This window comes from Rhea pennata, chromosome 8, assembly GCF_028389875.1.
Source record: "Rhea pennata isolate bPtePen1 chromosome 8, bPtePen1.pri, whole genome shotgun sequence".
In the NCBI taxonomy this organism is placed as follows: Eukaryota; Metazoa; Chordata; class Aves; order Rheiformes; family Rheidae; genus Rhea; species Rhea pennata.
Window position 1 is genome coordinate 7664368 of NC_084670.1, and position 21984 is coordinate 7686351.

The following is a 21984-nucleotide window of genomic DNA, read 5'->3' on the forward strand; positions in this document are numbered from 1 at the left end:
CTGTCAGTTCCTTTGGTTTATGTGGGCTTCACTGCCATCCTTTGCCACCTGATGTGATGGCTGAATGTCACCACAGAAATAGCATTCAACTATCAGAACTATGTTGTCTAAAGGTGTTCCCTCACTAACTTCTCAACAGTTTGTTAGCTACTGAAATTAAAACTGTTTCAGAGTTTGAAATCTAGCAGAACTATAGTTTTAGTGTTGCAATATTTTAGTTATGCTTAAGCCTGAATCTTCAAAATGAGCGCACGTGCTACTTTGTTTCTTGCAATATTGATAAATATTATTTTCAGATGGTAATTCTTTTAGATAATAATATTGAGAGAATAGGATAAACTTAAAAGGATAAAAGTGGAAAAGTAATCTATTCAAAACTTTGTTAGCTTGCAGTCTTATGTCTGCTCTGTATGGAATATCATAGCACATCAGTGAATAGTCATTAATTAAATTCCATTGTTGATTAGAGTGAATGGCACGGTTGGCATTCAGATGCATCCATTCATTATCATAAGACTGAAGACATTTTGCCTTGTGCAATTGTAAAACACAACTTTTAATGTGTATTCTTTTCCTATATTCTAAATAACAAAGTCTCTGATAGCCTATTAAGTTAATTTCAAAAGACCATGCTGGGTGCAGAACAACAGTGGGTTTGTTGGTTTGTTTGTTTGTTTTTTTAACTTGTGTGCATCTCATAGGTAGGAGAGATGTTACAATGTATTTTTTCCGTTAGTGCAGCTAGTTACAGCCCAAAACTCTACAAATAACCTCAAGTAGATTAAGTAGAACTTGACAGAAGTGCTGCTTTGTACCAGATATATTTGCTTGAGGATTGAGTTTACTGATAATACTGATAATACCTAGTGAATTCAGAGGTCTGTGTCCCAGGTGCCATTGGTATGACCAGCAAGATCTCCCTGTAACAATCTGTTTGAAGATTGTCAGCTTTCTCATTTTTGCACCTGACATGGCCAAGTCATTAAAGGGATTCATCCTGACCTGCTTATTCAAACTAATTTTCCTGTGTAGATTGGCAGAATCGATATTTATTGTGTTGAAACTATGCAGCGCTGAACTGCTTATATGCATCTTTGTAATTAATGTATACTGAAAGCCAAAAGGTCTTTAGCTTCGCTGTCTGCAGAACACAGTCTCTCTTCAGATATTACAGGAACCAGGTATGAAGTCATTTACATGGAGAAAGTAATTTTGAAAGCCTCAAAGGATTTTCAGGTAAAATCCCTCTTGTCTGCATTATCTGAAGGTCTATTAATGTCTCCTTATTCTTAATTACTTTTCTGAAAGATACAGTGGAGAGGTCAAAACTAAAACTGGACCTAGACTTCATTCTTTTACATAATAAAAACACAACTATGGTTTCTCTTTTTATTGTTCATTTATACAATATCGTGCTCAAGAGAATAACTCATTTGGAATGCAGTTACTTGTTTTTCATCAGTGTTAGCTATAAAAGATAAGTTAATGATGCACCTTGGTCTTATCACTTTAGCTTTTCTAACTTTGTTCCTAAGCATAAAATTCCTAAAGGTTTTGAAAAGCAATTTAGAGTACATGCTGAGTTAGTTATTAATAAGTGTTCTTCGGGTTAAATGCAATTAGTTACTGAAAATAGGCTTTATTTAAAATGTGGAGTTGCACAGAAATACTCTCTTCAGTACATGAAAGCTGTTTATCTGGTCTCATTTTAGATTAGGCTGGAATACATGAGTTTTGCAATTATGAAATCTGTATGTAGCATGTTACTTTATGCTGAAAAATGTGGCTCCTTGCATCTGTACCAAAACAACTCTCTGAAGGTGCTTGCCACCACTCCTTACAACACCTTTCACTTATCTAAAGTACTAATCCAAAAGCCTCGTGATTTTTTCCCCTTGTCTTCAGATTACGCTATTATGCTCAAATTGATCAAATGCATTCATTTTGCACATTCCTTAGCTCCTTTTTCAAAACAGTTCCACCGGGGTGGTGGAGGTGGGGCTGCTGCCTGCCTCACCTTCTCCACACCACTGACTGCACTGTCAGTGTTCAGCTAATAAATTCTTTTGCCATTTTTCCTCCCTCTTTTACACGCACTGTTCTCATTAATGTGCCCATTGTTTCAGCGTACCAGTGTTTCTGTTTGTCCTGCCGCTCCCTCTCCTGCGCGTACCCTTGCCTTTCCCTCTGGTCCTTTCCTTCCACAAACGCGTGTTTCTTTGAATAATCTCTTCAGAACTATTATCCTGGTAAATCAGAAGCTATGTGGTTGATGATATATGTCATGAATGGCTGTATTAAAACAGCTTTCTTTTACAGTATTGTGTACTGATTTATAGTGTTGATTGGTTTAGCAGTTTTTACTCTGTACTTGGAATTAATTTGTTCATAAACTGAAGCTGATAAATTAGAAATATGTATGTGCTGTTGGGTGTTACTCTTTCACACAATTCATCGACAACTGTTTTTTGGAGTAGATGGCTCCGCCTATGCAAACACTTTAGCTGGAGCAGGCTAATACAGATTGTAGATTAATTTAAAAGTCGAGTAAATACAAATTACATTTTGCTCCAGTAGCTTCTCAACACTAAATAATGGCTGTAATTCCAGCGCAAATGGAATCAATAATGCAAAAACAAATTTAAACCTCTGTTTAAATTACACTCTTGACTAACAATGTGTGATTTCTTATCGGTTTGTATCTGGCAATTTCTTGGTAGCTCCAGGCTAATCCTGAATTAGGATGGTTGCGAGTGTCGATGGTGCCGGTTCTCGGATATCCAATAGCCTCTTAGCTCACCTGCGCTTTTCCATTTTCACGATTTTTCCATTAAAACAGTAGGATCTTGATTACGTTGGGGATTTTTACTCCTCTTCCCCCTGCCATATAAAAATAAAAGTTGTTTGAAGGCAGACAGGATGTCAAAATTGTTGGGATAGCCTGGCAGAAAGTGGTGGGGTTGGTATACGGGTGGAACGTGATTGTACTGGTTTTGGGTTTTTTTTTCCTCCCTCCCCTTAGGAAATCCGGGTAGAAATGTGCCTGAGTGCAATTCTGATAACTAGCACTAGAGGTTCCAGATAGCCAAATAAAAACTGTGCAGCTTCACTCAGAAATTTACCATTTCACTCTTGCGGAAAAACAAGGAGTTTTATTTGTCAGCACCAACTGCTCTTACAAATCTCTGCAAAACCACTTCCCTAAACTATAAATCCCTGTATCAGAATAATACTCTAGTCACAGGAAATTTGGGGTCCAAGCTTCTTAGCAGGCCTGTTGCTTGTTTTTCGGTTCACCGCCGCTCCTGGCGATCCCGTACCCGCCTGGGGCAGCGAGGCCCCGTCTGCCCCAGCCCTCCGGAGGGGGCAGCCATCTTGTGGCTCTTCCCTTAGCAACATGGCTGCCACCTCCCCGCGCCCTGGCTGCTGCTGGGGGCTGCCTGCTGCTTCCTCCGCGCTACAGTTACTTACACGTGTGTTATATCACGCTGTCCTTGCGTGTGTGGCGGTAAGACTATTTACACTAGGCGCGTCTGAAGCTTCCCATTGCCTTCGGTGTGACTGTGACGGACCTGCCGCCGTGCAGGGGAGCTGGCATGGAGGAGGCCCTGAGGAAGAGGAGAGACGTGGTGGGAGCATGGGTCGGATTCAGAGGCAGAGGTGATCGGAAGGAATGAGGGGACTGGAAAGAAGGGTTTTTGAGCAGCTGGAGGAAGGCCGCGTTCCCGTCTGCCAAGCGTGATGGTGAGCCTCGGCACTGTGGTGCCCACAGGAGGAGCTCGCCCTTTGGATCAGGAACTCCCCTCGCCTGGGGATTTTTCTGGCCTGGGCCCATCACAGGCAAAGCAAAGCTCTGCTGGGTGGCCGGGAGTCATAGGGACTCTCATCCCTACTGTCCCCTGTCCCCAGCTGCTCTGGTGTCTGGGCTCTGGCCTGGAGTCATGCAGCTGCAAGAGCCTCCATAAGAGGTGGAAAGTTGAAATATATTTACAGCTAGGGCAGAGGTCCAGGCCCAGAGTGGAAGGAGGTGGAGAGAGATAAGTAAGTGTTTAAATATTTGGATAATGACATGTAGGGTTCTTTTATTTATTTAACTTCATTGTTACCAGGTAGTTTATATGTTGATGTGAGTGACACACACGAAGTGCTATCTCAAATTACTTGCAAGTGTTCTGAAGGCATCAGTTTTGTAAGCCCAAACGGTAGGATTTGAAACATACTCAGTGCATCAAGGTTTACAGACAGCTATGCCAGAACATGCAGTTGGCAAACACGAATAAACGTTGATGGGTTTCGAATGTCTTACAGTACTGTTGAAGGAAGAGAAAACAGCAGGGGGGAGAAGGCCTAGATAGCTGTGGGAAATACACTGCAGTTTGCTTTAGGGATTAAAGTAAACGGAGAAACTCGCTTAAGTTGGGAGGAGGCCGTAAAAGCCAAAGGGATGTTGAGGCACAGTTGTTTAAGATCATTATAGGCCTCCATTGCCTTAAGAGCTGGCCAGAAACCGTCTGTATCGCTGTGCGCCCAAGTACCGCGTTGTCGCCGTAGCCAAAACCCTTCTCCGAGGCCAGAGCAAGCGCGGCTTCGCCTTTCGCCCCGGAGCCCCCTCGGCGGGCGGCGCGGCCGGGCGCCGCCGCCGCTCACCTGCGGGGGCGGCGCCCGGCCCGGCGCGGCCCGGCCCGAACATGCGCCGAGGCTCGCTGCCGCCGCCGCCTTACACCATGCGAGGTGGCTGCGGCTGCCGCCCGCGCCCAGCAGCGGCAGCGCTCGCCTCGCGGCTCCCTTCAGCGCAGCGGCCGGAGCCCGGGCCGCCCTCCGCGACGCCCTCATGGACTCCCGCACCGAGGACAGCAAGAGCGGCGACTCCAGGTAGGGGGGCGAGCGGGGGCCGCTCCTCACCCGCCCCGCGCGCCGGGGGCTGGTGGCGACGTGTCGGCGGAGGGGCGCCGCGGCGGCTCGCGTCCCGCGGAACCGCAGCGCGCCGCCCTCGAGCCCGTACAGCGAGTCTGTTACCGTCCGCTTTAACTCCGCCGGGGAAGACGGAGCTTCGTAGCTGCAGCCTGCTTGCTCCTGCCGCCGCGTGTGGTGGTGCTGGTGGTTCTGCCCGGGTGTTCTCGCCGCTGGGCCCCGCCGGACCAGCTAAAACAGCGGCTGGGGCAGAGCTGCCTTTTGGTCTGCTTTTGCCACAGAATTACACAGAAGTTGGGGCAAGTGACTTAGTCTACCTGCTCTTCAGTTCACCAGCCTGAAAAGAAATTGCAGAAGATGTAGATTTATTTATTTATTTATTTATTTTTACTCTTTCAGTATTTTTTTTCTTTATTTATGTTGGTTAGACAGTTTAAGCTAGTTAAGTGTATGTGTTGCAGTCCCTTGGTAGTTGTGTGCCAGTTTAACTTTGGTCCACGAAGTGTGATTTGAGCTGTATAATGTCACTGAAGTCTGGTGTAAGAGCTTGGAAGACCAGGTCCTTTTTCTTGAGCCCCTGTTTGCACAGCTTGCAACACACCTTTACACGGAAATATTGAGGTTAATTACTCTGTAACTAAATGCTTTTCTGCTCGCCTTTTGTGAACAAGCTGCAGGTGGATAACTTTACTTTCTCCTTTCCATGTGTTCACTCCTGCTGCTTCTAAAATACATAAAGTTATAGAGTGTGCGTGTGAGGGAGTTGCTTCCTTCAAAAGCTGAATCAGTATGTAAATAGCATTCTTCCCTGCTGATGGTACACTGCATTTTAGACTTAAGTATATTAAAGACCTATTTATGCATTCCTATGAACAGGTCTGGTGGAACTTAAAGCAGAAAGGACTGTAGGGTTAAAAAGCAGTCTCTGAGATCTGCCTAATGATCCAAAAATACTATGAGTATTAGTATTTGCAATACTTTTGTAAAATTTTGTTCTCACACACTGTCTGGATAACTTTTTTAGGGACCAGTAAAATATTGTTAATTTAATTTTCACTTTTTAGGATGGGGAGATAGGTCTTATGTTTGCAGTAATGATTTAAATTGACATTATTGAAAGACTGTTGTGCTTTCAGGTCCTATGCTAGTAGTTTAACTGCAGCAAAGATTGAGAGAGTGCGGCTGTGACCGTGTTACACTTCAGGAAGTTTTGTGTAGACAAACACGTTTGCCAAAATGTTCTGAAGCAGCAAGTGGTTTTGAGTTTTCTTGGAGTGGGGAGGTGGTGCTGAAAGGAGACTTGCTGAAGCTGCTGGAGAACTTGGTCTTGGACTGTCATTGCCTTTCTGTAGCTCCATCTGCTGGACCTGGCTGTCACATTCCTGTGTAGAACTGCACCAGGATGCGAAGTACTTTGGATGTTTTGGTTACTGTACTAAAAGATGCTGAAAAACAACTTGTATTATATACCAGATTTTTTTGGCTTATTAGGTTATCACTAATTCCATATTACAGTTCACATTTTACTTAAAATACTTTGTTATGGCCCTGAAGATGATTGTAGAAAATGTTTTTTGGGGACTAAGCTTACTTTTCTTTGTTCTTGAAACTGATCAGAAATCAGATAGAAATTATTAGCTCATAGCTGGAAGACAGGATGGTTTAGTGGACTGGTTTGAACTAAAAACTAAATGCCAGAATTCTTGAGTCTGGCTGATGGAGAGCAGAATTTTATTTTATAAGCTTTTGTCCTCAGTTTGATAACAAACAAAATGTCAGTCATCTTTTGTGGAAAAGCAATGATGGGAAGATGATTTGAATGTTAGGGGAGACATTCATGTATACTTACACTTAATGGCTTAAATCTTGAATGTGAATCAAACAGAATGCAGTACTGAACTTGCCTGTGTTTTTTATCCATGACTAACTAAAAATGTCATCCTGAACTGGTAGAATGTTGGATGTCAAAGTTTTTGGTTTTGATGAATCAGAATTTCCTATCAGAAAAGGGAAAAAATGTCAGAGAGTTCCCAAACTGCTGCGTATCTGAATCTGAAGTCAGCACTAGTTTTTGGGGGTGTATGCTTATTTTTCTTGTTTTACCATCATGCAGATTTTTTAGTTGTTTTTTCACTCTGTGAAATGGGGAGAAAATTATTATTTGCTTCGTGAGACACTTGTGCCTAAGAAAGAGAACTCTTCAGAAGTGCTTTAAGAGTATTGAATGCCAAGAAAACTTACTACTAATAATTTTTTTTCTGTTACTGCATATTGATCTAAACAGCAGTTTCAAGAGCACTATAAAGGTGTTGTATTGAATTTATTAAGCTTGAATTGTTATTTAATTTGAGGGAAAGGGGCATTGTTTTTGGCTAAGGTACCGTGAAGTATGCCTTGCAGATGACATCTTACGTAACAATTTAGTTTGTTGGGAGCTCTCAGGAAACATACCCTGGAATTTCATGTAAAGCAGTAATTAAAGGCAAAGCAATAATCCCCTGTTTGTTGAAGAATATAATATCCTTCCTATATGTGTTTTTACAAAAGCTTTAAGTACTACTCAGCAATGCATTTTTTAAAAAGAGCATGCTTTTGTTTCAAATTTGACTAAAACACATTACTTAGTAATTTATTTTGAAAACGCTTTACATAAATTTAATGTAAAAAAACAAAACAAAACAATGCAGCTCAGATAAGTGCTGCAGGAAAATGTCTTTTGGGTCAAAATGTGTGTTTCATCCGTTCTATGTTCTTCACCGCACTGAAGTCTGAAAGAAGTGAAATGTTAGTTAATATAAAACATCAGAAATCAGATATTACAAAATGCTTTATTAGGATGCATAACTATTTTGTGATCAACTAATTAATCTTTATTCAGATAATTATTACTAAGTAATGGAGAATCCAAACAAATGTGAAATTTCCATAACAGCATTCCTTGCATTCTCACTGAATCTCATTTCAGAAATGATACAGTCCCTTGGCTTGATCTTGTACTCCTTCCAAAATTAATCCCATTGATTTTGGCTGTTTTTTTATGATGAACTTGGCAGACTCTGAACTTGCATTTTGCATAATTCTTTTGTTTTTATTTTTTTTTTACGTTTGTACCTGGATGTGTTCAACACTGTTGCAAGATAACAGCCCCATCCAGCTCTTGTTGAATTCACATTAGTTTTAACATAAACAGAATTAGACTTTAAAAATTAAGAATATTATGACAGCAGTGTAAATTTGACCAGAGGTAGGAAAAATGTGAGAAGTTAGAGGACTTTGAGAAAAGAGCATATGCGTATCATAAAGCTATATAAATGTTGACCTTAAGACCTTATTAAAAAAAGAAAAAAGTATCATATGCAACAAACTTGTGTTTCAGAATGATAGAACTTCTTGAGCATTTGAATTGAAAAGGAACTATTAAGCATTAATACAGACTGATTTAGTATGAAAACTTACTCAACAAATTTGGCTTCTTAATTCAATGTGCGTATGAGGCCCTATAATGCTGAATGTATTTGTTATCTTTTAACATTAACTTTGTGCTTGACTTTTTTGTTTATACATTTGAATAGATTAGTGCAATTCTAGGATGCTTAGGTTGATAATTTGTAATTGGTCAGATTAAATTGCATTTTTTCTTTCTGTTTGATGCTGGTATTTCTAGTAACTGGGAATAATCACCCACTAAATGCTGCAGTTGTGCACTTCTATGAGTGATCATGCCACTAAAACTCTGTTGCTTACTGAAAAGGAAATGCAAAAATGACAGAAACACTTTTTATCTACCTGAACAAATCTAAATTATTTTATTACATTGTTTGCCAATTCAAATACAGGATGAGAACTGTCAACACAGTGCAACGTAGATCCTGCTTGGTGTAAGTCAAACAGTGGTGGAACCAAGGGCAGAGCGTAAGTCTGCTGATTCTTTGAACTTTGTTCCGTTCACTTGGCTGCTTTGTCACATCCCATTGTCTTGTGACCTTTCACTGAAACATAAGGGCCAAAAGCGTGAATATTTTTTTAACAAGACGTTTGACATTGTCAAGGCATCAACAGCTGTGGTAGTTACAGAGCAGAGTTAGCCTCAAAAATAAAGTCTGCCAAAATCCATGTACATTTTGAAATATTGACTAGGACCTCTGGAATTACCAAATTGCGTTGCTTTTGTATTCCCGTGCCAAATATTTGGGGAGCATGAATGCCAAAATCTTTGCTGTTGTTTTATTATCATCAGAAGTAATAAAATTTCTACAGCACCTAGGAGCCTTAGTCACATGCTACAAGTATATTGAAGAACAAGAAGATAAATGGAAATTGTGCTGAAGTGTTGGTAGCTTGGCACAAAAAACGGGAAGGGATATGTTAGAATTGATTTTCTTATATAGATGTCTTCATTTTTGAATATGAAGAAGTTTCTGTATTGTGTGAAAACTGAGTGTTGTTACATTATTGTGAGAACTGCTTACTGGTTCTCCTTTTCATCTAGTGAAATAGGTGTTCATATGAGTTTATTTCTGATCTCACATAGCTTTGGAAATGTTTGCAAAATACAAAAAGCACATCACTTGGGAAAAGTTCTTTTTCTTTCCTTTTAAATATAGAGGTTTTTTTGCAGTCTTAGGTTCAGAAGATTCTTGCTTAAAGTAGTCATTTATTTAAAAGGACTTTACAAACTTGAAAAGGCAAAAGAAAATAACTGAAGTTATCAGATACCTCCTAACCTGCCTGTGATTGTCCAGCATTATGGCAACAGAAATAATATCTGTGTTCAGTGGTGATATATTTGAAAACATGTGGTGATACCTTGGTGCCAGTGACAATACTTTCTGCATTTGCTGGCCTGACACTGTCTCCTATAACATTCTCATAGACAGGCTGATGAAGTGCATGCTGGATAAGTGGACAGTGAGTTGGCCTGAAAACTGAGTGAACTGCTGGGCTCGCAGGGTTGTCATCAGTGGCACAAAGTCCAGCTGGAGGCCACTGCTGGTGTCCCCAAGGGGTTGATGCTGGGGACAATAACCTCTTCATTAATGTCCTGGATGGTGGGATTGAATCTGTCCTCAGCAAGTGTGCAGGCGATACAGAACTAGGAGGAGTATTGTGCTGCGTAAGAAGAATATTTTGGAGGAACGACTCAGCAACAGAAGCCAACTGTGCCATATAGATGGAACTGCAGCAGTCAAGCCAGAACCCTGGTGTTAGTATTCACTAGAGCGACTTTGCTGATGTTTTTGAATAGCATTAAAACAGTGCCAGTTATGATTGGATCCAATTGCGCTAATGCTGGTCAAGCTCCTAAAATAGTGTGATCCCTAGTTATGGTTACAGAGGTTATGCTATGAGGTTTCTTTGAAACTGGAAAATAATCTTTGCATTAGATGTTTTTCTCTGATCTTGCCTCTCACTTGCTTTACATGGCTGTGACTAGGCTGCATTTGTAAAAATACCGCCTGCATCTATTGCACCACTCTGAGATAACGGAGATAATCTCCCAATAACAGAGAGAAGAGTCAGCTCCTGAGTCACCAGCATCTGGGCTTCTCTGTGGTGGTTTCTCCTGAGTACTGTTTAGCCCAGTTGTGCTTGACTGTATTTTACTGTGTTCCTCCAAATTAAGTTATCTCTGCATACTGCCTAGATTGCCTTGTGCAGATAATGTAGAGAAATGTTTCCATATTTCAGAGTATGAACTGATTTAACTTGCTTTCAATGTTTCACAATATTGAAGGAGCTGTTGAATTAATATTGAAGGTTGGAGGAGCTGTTGAATTAATATTGAAGGTGTGTAAAGGTTTGTGGGCACCAATTCTGGTCTCTCTCTCTCATTTTTTTTTCCAAAGTCCTGATAATTACTGAGGTCAGATGAGTCAGTAGTTCAGCATTTTGCAGAATACAAGGTTTGAGATCTTTTTATTATTATTATTATTATTAAAGAAATCCATAAAATCAATGACATTTTATATAAACGTGTGTTCTTCAGCATTTGAAAGCAACCATACAGTAAGAAACCAGTCATCATGCACACAGTGAAATAAAGAAAACCTATGCAGAAATGTGGTAATTCCTGTCCTCCAAAAAAAACCTTCCTCCTTTTTGACCATGAAAAAAATCATGATTGTATACTTCTGAAAATGCTTTACTTTTCAATAATATTTTAAAAATACATGTCTTATACTTTCCTTAGTGCTTATTTATGGTGTTCAGTATTGCTGTTGGCATAAAAAGGATTTGATGTTTAAGCACGAAGAATGTTGCCTAGGATGTCCTGAGTAATGGTGATTCTGACTGGAGGCAACAGGGCTGCAACGGAGTACAGAGATCAAATCTTATGTTAAGGCATAGGATATACTGTAATTATGATTTATGAAGCACCCTCAGTTGTGGTCTCCAGGGCAGAGAACGATGATCTCATAAGCAGTAAAATCACAATGAGAACCGTATACTTGTCCTTGTAAGACCTACTGCCAAAAGTCAAAAAAGAAGCTTCTATACCCAAGGAGGAAATGGCCTAAACTTGAAAATATTCCTGATTTTAACTGTCCAGATTTGTTGCCTTTAGGTTTTTTTTTTTTTTTTTTTTTTAAGGTGGGGGGGAGAGTTACGTGGGTGGGGTGAAGGTTGTCTAAGCATGTATTTTTTACCTGAAATCTGCCAAGTCAAGTCTTGAAGAATTTACCAGAAATAGTAGAGCCTTCGCTCTACAGAACTTTAAAGACTAATTGGGGAAATACGGCATCAGTTAGAAAGTATATAAACAGCTAGTGGATAATCTTTTAAAGTAGCTCATGACCATGGCATAGAAGCACCTTGGTTAATTTTAAGTTGTAGGCAGTAGCTCTGCCGAGCTTGGGGTGGGGGGAAACAGTAATGTCTTTCATCTCTTGTAGCGCAAGCACATACTGCTGTTCTGAACTTGTAACAGGGTTACTAAAGGCACAGCCTGTGTGTCTATTAATAATTTTTATACATATGCAGGACACCATAAAAACAGCAGAAGGTTTAATCTGTTATGTTCATATCTTCAGAGTTTCTTACTGAAATTCTCCTTTCCTTGTTGGTCATTTTTGGGTCCTCCTTCAGCAGTTGATGTCCCCATTACTGGTGCTGCTTTGCGTAGCCTAACAAGTAGGACCATATGTAGGATAAAAGACGGGTATAATTTTTAACATTAGACTATAACCCTTCGGAGAAACTAACTTAGTTCTTGGATAAATTATAACTGATCAAATTCTACAGTACTGCTGTTGTAATGGAGAGGTTGCATCTGCTGCTTGTGGCTGCCCTTCTCGTGTATAGCAGCAGTACGGCTGATCCACTGCCAGGGCAGTTTGTGAGCACACACTATTTTATTTTGGCAAAATTAGCCAGATGAGCTTGCTCCAAAGATTTAAATTGTTTATGCCAACCCATCTCATTTTTGCCTGAAATTAAAGAGAGATTTTTACAAAGAACGTGCAAAATCTCACTGCCTCTCAGCTCATAGTAACCGACAACAAGCAGCAGTTTGGCTTGTGGATTCAAGCCGTTTTGCAGAGAATTCTTGGTAAGAAGAAATACTTTCCTGTCTTACCTTTTGGCTTCTTGTGCTCACAGCAGTTAAGGCCTCAGTTCTCCCCCATTTCAGAGAGTCTAATTCAACTCTCTGTTCTTGTTCATAGGTTTCTGATGTGGTTCAGTACCTCATGCAGTGATTTTTGTTTCAAATCTGTAATTACAGGGATATTTGACTTCTGCCTTTTTCACACGGAGTGAAAAACAGCTGACGCAGTCATTAGTTTTTGACAGGTCTGTGATAGCCTGTAGATCAAAGATACGCTGGCAGCAACTGACACCCTCCAGATTAGTGGTATTCAATGATGCATGAACTTAATGTATCGTGGAATGGCTTCCAAATCGCTCATTCATAGCATGCTGTAACTGAACTACTAAGGCTCATAAGTATTATCATAACATCTGTAATAGCCAATGAGAGAGTACAGTATCCCCGGCAGGCAGGCAGGCTCTGCCCTGCCCTGCGCCGACGGTGTGGCTGTCACTCGCAGCTGGTTAAGTAGCACTGAGTGTCTGCTGCTGCTGCATGTTTTTGCTTAAATGCTGACTGGGCATACAAATGACTATGTCAGAAAACACAAGAGACTTACTGGAAAGGTAAGTACCAATGCACAGTGTTTTCCATTTGGATTAGAGGCAATTCTGATCTTGTAGTTGGAAATAGGAGAGAATCTGCAGCCCACTGAAGCATGACTAATCAGATTGCTAAAATGCTTAGCGTTCTCTAGATAAAAGTATTTTTTTTTTGCTCTATTGTTAAGAACAATGAATGATAATATGTAGTATTTATGTAAGGTGTATATCTTAGTTCAGGTCTTAAGTTCTTTACTGGGAAACCACATCAAATATCTAATTTCCTTAGAGCTGCTGCTGCTGGGGATGGCACTATGTTTATTATTCTTATTCCAGAAAAGATGTCAAATGATTAACATATCTGTGCTTTGAACTTCAACAGTGTTTTTTGTTTTTTTTTTTAATCAGCTGTCTGTTTTAAAAGGGAATTTTGAAAAGGTTTACTATGTTTTTTAATTCTCCTGCATGGAGATAAGTTTTTTTTTTTTTTTTTTTTTTTTTTTTTTTTTAAAAAAAGATAAAACATTACAGTAATGTCTTAAGACTTTAAAACAGATAACATGCATTTATTACAGTGTTAAATATGCTATTTGGTTCAGGGATGCAGGTTTAAAAAAGGCAGATAAGAACTGCAATACATGCAAACAATAATTGGCAAAGTTTTTTTTTTTTATTGTGGTAAGAAAGACTCAGAATAGATTCCAAGAGTTAGGCAGACATGATACTGCATATTGTATGTGACAGCATGCTCACGTGTATGCCAAGACTTCGTTAATCAATGTTTGCAAAGCACTTGGAAGTCTCTTGGGAGCACAGCTATTTGCAGCGCATCTAAAGCATGATGACAACAGCTACTATGAACACTGTAGTATAATGATTCTCTCAAGCTTGTAATCCTGATTTTCATATATGGTATATAATTATACTCCTTTTTTCTTTATAGTACTGATTCTTAAAAACAAAGCCAGAACACTATGCTGAAGTCTGTGGTTATTATTGATAATATCAGTTTGCTCTATTTTGTCTTACGTGTTTTGCCATTTTTTAAGGAAGTAACACAGTTTCCAAGTCACAAGACAGTTCACATCAGTTAGAGCTGTTGGAGTCAGGAAGCTGATGAGGTTTGGGGTTTTGTTTTTTTTTTCTTTTTTTTTTTTTTTGGTTCAACTTCTGTACCACTTATTAATGCAATATAGTTCTGTCATTAGATGCAAGATACCTGTATTTCACCTGTCTTGAAATTGGCCAGGTTACTGTAACTTTGTTAGTGCAAAGTCTGATCGTTTTTACTCTGGATTTTTGTAAGGTAGTTGTGATGGTTATGAACTTGGGCCAGACTTTTTCAGCTGTTCTGTGTTATCCCATTGCCCGTAACCCAGAGACCATCTGAGAACCCTCGGAAAAGGTCAGGCTGACATCTGAATGTTGTACAGGAGAAAGATACAGAGTAAGCTACCAAGATAATCTTCTGACTCTGGAGATGCAGCAGCACTTTTTAAGGAAAAGTGTTCCCAGGAGCATGCTCAATGCAAAATCTTAACCGATTTACAAAAACTTTACTGGTTGGGAATCATACTGAATATAAGCTAAACTCAAGCAGTTGTTATTATAGCCATTGCTACTGCAACCTGATGTAGCATGGAAACATTTCACCCTTAAGAAAGCAACAACATAATCATAATGCAACTAGCCTGTTTTCTGGGTCAGACTTGCACACAGTCAAGGAGTGGGGCTGTCACCCAGTGCTTCTGTGTTCCTGCTAGATGAGCTCATCAAATTACCAGGCTCCAACATGGTAACTTCCACATGTGCAAGTACTTATTTACAGCACATGCTTCTCTTTCAGAAAAGAAAAAACTGGAATTGCTTTCCACGTGCCGCAATGTAAAGGTTCGTTTAAAAAAGCACAGTATCTGAAATGGAAGACACTTTCCTCTTCTACAAGTATTAGAAATGAAATAGCAGATCATTCACATAAGAATAAGGCTAGCATTGAAGGTGACAAATTCAAATGTAGTAGTACTGTACCAGTGGAAGGAGAACAGATGTGCTGAGTTTATTCTCTCTCCTGGCAGGTCACCTACATCAGACCTCAACATGGCATTGCATGAATGTATGGCAGCTCTGGATTTATTCCTTAGCAACAAGTTCTCAGATGCTTTGGCTTCCTTACAAGCAAAGTAAGTTGACTATTTTTACCACCTTTCCTGTATTTATTTTTCTTTGCTTCTCCTATCTTTCATGAGGATGGACTAGACAGCTAGTACTCTGTCAGTAGTCATAAGACTGAATAGTTTTGGTTCAGAAAGGAGTAGTAAATAATATGCTAAGGTTTTGAGAAGACAGAAAAAGGACTTTAAACTTGAGTAAGTAAATAACATGACTGATCAGATGTAACTGTAGAAAGTACTGAATTGCTGTCCAAAGAAATAACTCTTCAACTGTAGAATGGTATGTGGTATTCTTACTCTTGAAATAAAAAGAAGAAAAAAAAAGTATCTTCTGGCTTTTCCTTTTCTTTTTTTTCATGTATTTCCTGCATACAGGGAGAGTTTGTCGCATTGTGTCTAAACTGGCAACTGGTCATGAGTGTTAGGTTTGGGGCATGTTACTATAAGTTTGAATTTATATTGTAAGTGTGATTTGTGGCCTGTTTGTTTGATAGATACCTACTTTCAGAAATACTCAGATAACTTTTCTTATGATTTAGTGCTGTGATCATGTAACCTGTTTCATAATTAAATTACATGAGTGGCTCAATTGCAGGTAGTGACATCGTAAAATAACTTAGAATCATAGAATCAGTAAGGTTGGAAGGGACCTCTGGAGATCATCTAGTCCAACCTCCCTACTCCAGCAGGGTCACCTAGAGCATGTTAGACAAGGTTGCATCCAGGCGGGCCTTGAGTATCTCCAGAGAAGGAGACTCCACAACCTCTCTGGGCAACCTGTGCCAGTGCTCTGTCACTCTCACTGAGAAGAAATTCCCCCTCACGGTCAGGTGGAGCTTCCTGTGCTTCAGTTTCTGCACACTGCCTCTTGTTCTGTCACACGGGACAACTGAAAAGAGTTTAGCCCCGTCCCCTTGACACCCTCTTCAAGTACTTATGCACATTGATAAGATCCCCCCTCAGTCTTCTCTTCCCCAGGCTGAAGAGGCCCAGCTCTCGCAGCCATTCCTCATAGGGCAGATGCTCCAGCCCTCTGATCATCTTCATAGCCCTACGCTGGACTCTCTACAGTAGCTCGAAGTCTCTCTTGTCCTGGGGAGCCCAGAACTGGACACAGTACTCGAGATGAGGCCTCCCCAGCGCTGAGTAGAGGGGCAGGATCTCCTCCCTCGACCTGATGGCAACACTCTTCCTGATGCGCCCCAGGAGACCATTGGCTTTCTTGGCCACAAGGGCACATTGCTGGCTCATGATCAACTTGTCCACGAGCACTCCCAGGTCCTTCTCTGCAGAGCTGCTCTCCAGAAGGTCAGCCCCCAGCTTGTACTGGTGCAGGACTCTGCACTTGCCCTTGTTGGACCTCAGGAGGTTCCTCTCTGCCCAGCTCTCCAGCCTGTGCAGGTGTCTCTGAATGGCAGCACAGCCCTCAGGTGTGTCAGCCACTCCTCCCAGCTTGGTATCATCAGGAAACTTGCTGAGGAGGCTCTCTGTCCCCTCATCCAGGTCATTGATGAAAAAGTTGAACAGGATGAGACCCAGTACTGAGCCCTGGGGGATGCCACTAGCCACAGGCCTCCAACTAGACTCCACCCCACCGATGACGACCCTCTGAGCTCTGCCTTTCAGCCAGTTCTCAATCCACCTCACTGTCCACTCCTCTAACCCACACTTCCTGAGCTTCTCTAGGAGGATGTTATGGGAGACAGTGTCAAAAGCCTTGCTGAAGTCAAGGTACAAAATTTTAGCTCTTTCTAGTTTCTGTTATTTGTCCAAAAGTTACCTGTGCTCTTAGCTTGCAAGTCTGTTATTATTTTCCGTCTCTTCTCCAGTTTGCTTCACTGATTTTTGAGCCATCAGCAAATAACATCGTGCTGTCTTTCAGGTCACTGGAGTATAAAGCAAGTATAAGGTAGTGCAGGTAATATATTTTACCACTTCAGTTTGCCATTTTCTTTATCCTTGACTGCATTTGTTCAGAAGTGTTTAGGGTTATCAGTGCTCTGATGGGTCATGTAATCTGGTTTCTCATGTGTAAAAGTTCAGTGAAAGCCCATGCACGTGCTTTTCTATAAATATTATGGCTCTTAATGTCTGCATTCACACATACATGGATTAGGCCTCAGATATCCTGAAAAGTAGCAAAAGCAGCAGGTTGCAACAGCTGCCTTTCTGCCCAATTATTCTTTTTTCACCTGACTTAGATACATTAAATGCAAGTAGTCATCAGTGTTCTGCATCTCCTTCCCTTCCTCTTTCCATGTCCTCCTCAAGATATGACTGCTATCAGGAGCCACCAGAAGGGGTTTAGTGTATATTTGTTATACATCAGGGATGACTATAGTAAATACTACATATCTGCTTTTCTGAGGTATCAACCTCACACTTTGATGTTGAAATCTGTAGATTACCCATTGAAGCGTACTCTGTAAAAATTATTCTTGATAAATTGTGGGCTCAGATGTATTCCTAACACTGGTTTTATTCACAGCAGTGTTGTGTTTTGTGTTTATATATCCATAAAAATGGTAAGAAGAATAACTATGTTCTCATTAAATTCTGATAGTAAAGCCCGTGTGCCCATCTGGAAACACTTAGTCAGGACTTAGCAAAAAATAGGGAGATACAGAGTTGGAGGCAGTTGCCAAAATGCTGCAAAAGCTAGTGAGGCTGTGTGTTTTTTTTTTTCTATTTTTATAAAAATCCATTTTTATTCTATTACATATGGTTCTCATTCTGCTTTTATTAGGCCCTGCAGAATTCATTACGTGGGCTAATATTCTGTCTTTACACCTGGAATGTGAATGTCTTCCACATTGCAAAACCATTTTGAAACTGATTTTTCGTATTAGCCTGCTGTTAAGAGGAGGCTCCTATTCCTGTTGGCCTTTGGCAGTGAGGGAAATAAAGAATTCTGATCTTTTTGAGTGTAATGCAGAAACAGGAAGCTAAATTTCACTACAGATGATATCCTTTATAGACACACTCCATCTCCTTAGGGAATGATAAGGGTTGTAAAGTAGGCATGTGTGGTAATATTGAGTATTTTCTTTGGGAATCCTCACTATTACCTTTTAGCACGCTGAGATTTGAAATTGGTTTTCACAGTTCATAAACATGCTGTCTTTGTTTAAAAAATACTTTTCAGTTTTTATACTCTTGAGAAATTCTTTATATCTTACATTTTGCAGCTTTTCCCCTTAGATTGTAGAACATACTCTGCTTTGGGTTACAGTATTGCAGATTCACTAAATTGCTCACATTTGGCTTCCACTCTCAATCTCCAGCTGATTTGTACCATGTGTAACTGAGAGCAGATTTTGGCAGTGTATGAGAGTTAAAACCAGCAGATCTTTCCTATCGGCTTAAAATAAATATCTAGGGATGATGTCTAGACTTGTGTTGAAGTAAAGCTCTTTTTTTTCCTGTTAGAAAAATGTATCCTTTGTAAAGAAGAGATGTAGTTTCATAAATATTTTATTCTGGCTTTCTATTTTTGCTTCTTGTTACATAACTTTTTTTTTCCTGCAACTGTCTTTTAGGTTTTAGAGTCAGTTTTCTTTCTTATTAATATTTATTACACAACAGTGGCTTCCAACTCTCTCATGGTTTCTGCATTAGATTTAATTAATTTAATCTCTTATATGGAATATTCATATTAAGTCTAAGAACTCTAATAAATTCTTTAAATTCAATCAGCAAACACAACAGTGATTTTCAATATGAATCCTGTTAACTGTGACAATGAATAACAATATGAAACTGTCCGGTTACTGGGGCAGAGAAAATCTCATCATCTTCCTCAACCCCAAGGTGCATACAGTAAAGGAATTAAAAGCTGAATAGATTTTTAGCTCTCATGTAATTACAAACATATCATCATCGTTCAAAGAGTAATTTTTGGTGAGGTTTCCTCTTCCCCTCCTGGAGACAAATACTGTTTAATTTGATCAATATTCTGAAGGAAAGCTTGAAATAATTACCTGATAGTTTGCTGATGACAAACCATTTGGAAGCATGGTAAGTAATGAAGATAAAATCATGTGAGTAATCTGGATCACTGGCTAAGATGCAACACATCTGTGTTGCTGCTTACAGGTTGATAACGTCTGAGAATGACAAACACAGGGCAATTGACTTTACTCTGGGAATAATTTTCCCAAAGTACCTGGAGGTGTTGGTGAAATGATAGTTCTACTAGCAAGATGTCTGAAAAAGTAATTTCAGTCCTTGGATTTATGCGTGAGTTTTGCAGGTAGGTGTGGGGAGGTTTTATTACCTCTCTGCTAGTTACTTATGGAACCATTATTGGAGTGCTGGAGTGCTGTGGAACCAGTTTACCACCACTGGATTTTTTTTTTAATAAGTCCAAATTACAATATTAGATGCTAGTGTGTGTGTTCTGTTTATTTTTTGTTGTTGTTGTTTAAAGAGATTATTAAGGTTTTAATGGAAATATTCAGTTGAAATAGTAACCGTCTTCATTGTGTGGCGAAATATGCTTGCCCTTGCAGAACAAAAGCGAAAATGAGGTATTCAGTAGGGTGGAGGGACTTTCTCTTGGAACTGTTCTAACCAAGAAGATGGGTGAATGTGAAATTGAGAGCAGTAAAAGAGCAAGGGGAAGCACATGGAGATAAAGAATGAAGATCTAATATCTAGATCTCAAGAAATATGTATATACAAAGTAAGTTCGGATCATATCATCACTTTTTTTCCCTTTGGTGATTTAGTTGTTTAGTATCACTGATAGGGGATTATTTTAGGTGTAGCAAAGGTTATTTTTTGGCTCTGAAAAACATTAACCAAACATCAGAGGCTCCTGGGGATACTTAGGGACATTTCCCTCACTCCATTGACCAAAGGAATTAATGTATAACAGTGTCTGAGTGCTTGGAAAACTTAAAAGGATTCAGATCATCATAGCAAGTTACTGGATCCGTGTTTAATTTAGGACTATCTTAGAAGTTAGCCTTGAAATTATCTTTCAATTCAGTCAAAGTATCAAAATCTGGGGAGTCACATGTATTCCCAGGGAGAAAAAGTAAATGGACTGAAGTGTCTTTAAAGTTTGGCTTCTTACCCTTTAAACAAAGGCATGTTCTCCTTGAGAGAAAAAGAAAAGGAAGTAGCTCATCTTGAAAAACAAATGTGAAGTACATATGTTAAAAATGAGTATATTGAGGGTGGAGATTTTGTTGAAAAGATATCCTTGTTTTATTGCAAACATGTTTGACTAGTCCATGCTATATAGAACTAACTGATCCCTTCTGAAGTGTAAACAATTAAAATAAAAATTGTTGCTCTTTAGCAATATTTCTCTAAATCATGCTGTTGGTCGGGGTGAATTAAATGCAAGGTCCACAGAGAGTTTCCGTGGCAGGAATTCATCCCACATTTCCCTTTAGCTTGTTTCCCAAGTCTGTCTTACTGGGTCTCCAAGGCTAGAAGGTATTTTGATTCATTTGTAGGGGATTAAAACTTAAACGAGTGCTTGGAGAATGCTGTCAATGTGTGCTATTTATAAACCCTCTTCCTGATGGAAGAGAGGTCTTGCAATGGCTGCAAATAGGAGTTACTGTTTTCCCTGAATTCTTGCCAAAATTTTTGGCTTTATTTAAGAGACATCATCTGAAATTCTGCAAAAGAATATTTAAGTTGGACAAATTGTGATGGGAGACTGGCAGAAGGGAAGAGGAAGAAAAAGCTGTAGCCTTTGGCTAAGGCTGGAACAATTTTGATAAGAAGATCTGTATGATGAGGGTTCTACTTTGGCCACTGTTGTAGTATTGTTACTATAGTATTGTACTGTAGTATTATCTCCTTGATTCTGTCCTGAGTAACTGTCCCCAAATAGAAGAATGTCTGAATTCTTATCACGTAGTATAGTGTTCATTAGATAATTCATTAACAAAACAATAATTCTTTTGTCCCTGAATGGTTATCTGTGTGGTTAATTACTGTGCTTTTTGTTATGTGTGATAAATACCTATCTTCAGCTCAGAATTGGAATATTTTAGCAGTTATTGACTCTTCAGCTGTAGACATGATTTGCTGTACAATGGGAATCTGTTAGCGTTTCTTGATTACGTTAACCTCTTGCATGTCCTTTGTGTTTGATTTCTAGTTCATTTAGACCTAATTCCCATCAGACTAATATGGTTCTGACTTTGTATTTTTATGGGTTTTTTTACAAGTAATAATAAAATCAAGTCAGCTGTGTTTCAGCATCTTGTGTCTTCCTGCAGAACGAAAGACAGTATGTATCATGCACTCACTTATGCCACCATATTGGAAATGCAAGCCATGATGACATTTGATCCTCAGGACATACTGAATGCAGGAAACACGATGAAAGAAGCTCAAGCCACCTGTCAGAAGTAAGTGTGGGGGAATTCAATTGACATAGTCCCTTCAGGGAAAAGTTCTGAATAATGTGTAGATTAAAAGGGGACAGGTCATTTCATAGTAACTGTAGGAAAATTTAGGTTGGAAGGAACGTCTTGAGGTCTTCTAGTCCAGCCTCCTGCTAAAAGGAGTGTCAGCTGTGAGGCTGGATGATGTTACCCAGGGTTTTCACCAGTCTGGTCTTGAAAACCTCAATTTACTGCAATATCTGATTTTTCTTGTCAATTAGATTTTAGTCCTCTCCCTGCTCCCAGTTCTGCAGTGCCTGGAGGCCATTTACTGTTTATAAACAGTGTAAAATCTTCCCATTTGGTGATGATTGTGCTGTAGCCAGCTGTCTTTCTGAACTGGCCATGTTCCTGCTTCT

General features: G+C 39.8%; 1 protein-coding gene across 1 annotated transcript in view; it reads left to right on the forward strand.

Annotated features, from left to right (window-relative positions):
* The first annotated feature begins 15120 nt into the window (after positions 1-15120).
* Positions 15121-21984, forward strand: part of TTC39A (tetratricopeptide repeat domain 39A) — a 36415-nt gene continuing 29551 nt past the window's right edge. The window contains exons 1-2 of the mRNA XM_062581153.1: positions 15121-15221; positions 21458-21589. Coding sequence (XP_062437137.1) covers positions 15139-15221; positions 21458-21589 — 215 coding nt within the window. The 5' untranslated portion in view covers positions 15121-15138. The remainder of the gene's footprint in view (positions 15222-21457; positions 21590-21984) is intronic.